Source organism: Cyprinodon variegatus, unplaced genomic scaffold (assembly GCF_000732505.1).
Source record: "Cyprinodon variegatus isolate N-32 unplaced genomic scaffold, C_variegatus-1.0 Scaffold656, whole genome shotgun sequence".
Taxonomy (NCBI): Eukaryota; Metazoa; Chordata; class Actinopteri; order Cyprinodontiformes; family Cyprinodontidae; genus Cyprinodon; species Cyprinodon variegatus.
In genome coordinates, this window is record NW_015151109.1 from 476,361 (window position 1) to 479,255 (window position 2,895).

Sequence of the window (2,895 nt, forward strand, 5' to 3'; positions counted from 1 at the left end):
CTTTAGAAACTCAGAAGCTGATCAAATATCGGGTTAAATATCGGTGGGGTGGCCGATGTCCGATATTCAGTTTTAAGGCCGATACCGATAGGGGCCGATTATATTGTGCATCCCTATGCAAAAACAAACAAAATGGGGTGGATGGGAAGCGAAACATCTTCAAACTGTGGATAATTTTTTTTTTTTTTTGAATAAAATTCTAAGTCTACAGTGCTCGCCATGCTGGAAACCTTTAAGTTCAAAGTCGTTCAGATTCAGGGCTGCTCAGTGGAACAGTTAGTAGCCCTGCTGCCTTGCAGCAAGAAAGTTCCAGGTTTGATTCCCAGCCCAGCATCCTTTGGCAGTCTGCATGTTCTCCCTGAGCATGCGTGGGTTCTCTCTGGGTACTCCGGCTTCCTCCCACAGTCCAAAAACATGACTGTTAGGTTAATTGGCTTCTATAAAGTCCCCTTAGGTGTGAGTGTGAATGGTTGTTTGTCTGGAGACCTGTCCAGGGTGGACCCTGCCCCTCACCTGTAGACAGCTGGAGACCCCAGCAGGGATAAAGTGTGATGGAAAAAATGGATCAAACCTGTACTGAATTCTGTATTTTATTATAAAAGCAGGTTTTAATTAAACTACTTTGCTTTCACAAAGTTTATAAGCTAATAAAATCAGCTCAGGTGTCATTTAAAAACCAGCTGATGCTGTTAACCATCAGATTCTGACTCAAACGAAAGCACTTGAACGCACCGTAGAGGAAAAATCTTTCAAAAGTCCTAATTTGTCGACAAAAAAAAAAAAAAAATAATAATAAATAAATAAACTACTAAACTGCGACATCAGACCTTTTAAATGACACCATTATAATGTAGGGAATGATTCCAGGAGAAAAACATCCTTCATGAAAGACTGAGCAGTTTAGCAAGCTAACGTAGCAACAGCTAAGTCACAGCTTGTATGATGTTTAGATGAGCGACTTACATGTTTAGATGTGAGTTCAGTGATTCCTCTGATCAGGTTTCCTAGTTTAGAGTTGGTGGACAGCCGAGCAGAGCCGGGCTGGGAGTCTAAGGAGAGCAGACTTGGCAGAGCTGTCAGCGTTTTCTCCACAACATCGCTCATTTTCACTGCTAACAGCTCGCTTTTCCAGCGGCTAATGTGCTAAAACACACCAATAACACGATTCCTGTCAATAAATATCATTACATGGTTGTTAAGCTGCCTGTTTGGCTTTTAAAACAGCTACTTTAGATCAAATATCATCACTGCTCGTTCAATGTTTTTAGGAAGCCCGACAAAAGCGTCTTGATGGCGTCACTTCCGCTTTTTTGTACGCTAGGATGACACATTTCCGGTTTTTTTTTTTTTCGGGAGTAGTCCTTTTTCTTATTTTATTTTATTAGTTTTTATTTAAGTAAAGAATAAACAACACATTTCAGCACTGCATCAAACAATAGATAAAAACAATAAAATTAGGATTAGATTTTTGATAACAAAATAATATATTCTAAGACTAAATAAAAAATAAATGAAAGAAATTAATAATATACGTTTCGTGAAATTCATACCCTATCAGAAGACATTTTTAATAGGAATAAAATTAGGGTGAAAGTTTTTGTTTTCCTTACTGTGAATAAAAAAAATCTGTGGGAAAGGAAGATTTTTCAATTCAAAATGTTAGAAATATCGTTGAGTTCCAGGTTTTATAAAGTGGACCAAAAAAACAAAGCCTGGTTTTAGTTTAGAAAACATGCAAATAGAAACAGATAAACGGGTCCCCCCCTTTGGAATGGGGGTCGTTTGGCTTCTTTGTTAGCCTGCAATGCCCCATACCTGTCTATGTCTCTGAAAGGGGGGTCGTTAGAGGGAATAGTTGGCCTGCAATGCCCCATACCTGTCTATGTCTCTGAAAGGGGGGTCGTTAGAGGGAATTGTTGGCCTGCTAGGCCATCATCGAAGCCCCATCCGCTGTACAGGAGAGTGGAGGACCTCATCTTTTCAGCCAGGTCAACATTCCTGCTATTTCTGACATTTTGATTTGAAAAAACTTCCTGGATGGGAAGAGAAACGTCTTCAAACTTGCAAACAAAGTCCAGTGGATTGTTTTTTATTTTCTTTTTTTTTTGGAACAAGAATTTAACGTTAAACTCATAAATATCACATTCTGCGAATTAATGTACCACTTTAATTTACAGATTTTTACCACTGGCCACTTCATCCCTTTGCTTTTTTTTGTATTTTTGCAGTTTTGCTTTTATACAAACCTTTTCAGGTGTGAAACAGCGCCCTCTGCTGTAGGACATTTAGTACTAATTAAGATTCATTTTGTTTGTGCCCATTTTGGAAAACGAGGATATTTTTTCCCCATATTTCACTTATAGTCTTCAGTGATTAAATGTGTTTTTACTCATTAAATAAACGATATCTACCAGCAGGAGGTCACTCACAGATACTCTGGATCGATGAGGGATCACAATCTGCTACACAACGGGTCCAAATGGGGATAAAAACAAATAAATGGGAACAGAGACAAATACAAAGTCCTCAGATATTAATATGCAATTTAGTTCAGTTACATTGGAGCTTTTGGCATATTTATTATAATTTATCCCTGAAACAGATTAATATTTAAGTAGAAATTACAAATGTGCTGCTATAGAATTAAACAGGAAGGGATAAAATTTCAAGTTAAGAGTGTTTGCATGATATCCAATGAAGCAATGAAAGAATAAATCCATTGTGAAAGCCATTTTCATATTGTTTATAAAAACAAGTTGGTACATAACTATCACAAAAAGATTATTAAAAGTGAAAAACAGATTTGATATAAAGTGAGAGACACGTGAACGATATTCAAAACTCGATTTATTGGGTTTGTAGTATTCTGAATAACAGTCCCTTGAATATCTGTAC

At 37.3% G+C, this 2,895-nt stretch overlaps 1 protein-coding gene across 1 annotated transcript in view; it reads right to left on the reverse strand.

Annotated features, from left to right (window-relative positions):
- Positions 1–1,293, reverse strand: part of ap4e1 (adaptor related protein complex 4 epsilon 1 subunit) — a 23,727-nt gene extending 22,434 nt beyond the window's left edge. Inside the window, 1 exon segment of the mRNA XM_015393754.1 lies at positions 964–1,293. Within this exon segment, the coding sequence (XP_015249240.1) occupies positions 964–1,104 (141 nt within the window). The 5' untranslated portion in view covers positions 1,105–1,293.
- Positions 1,294–2,895: the final 1,602 nt, after the last annotated feature.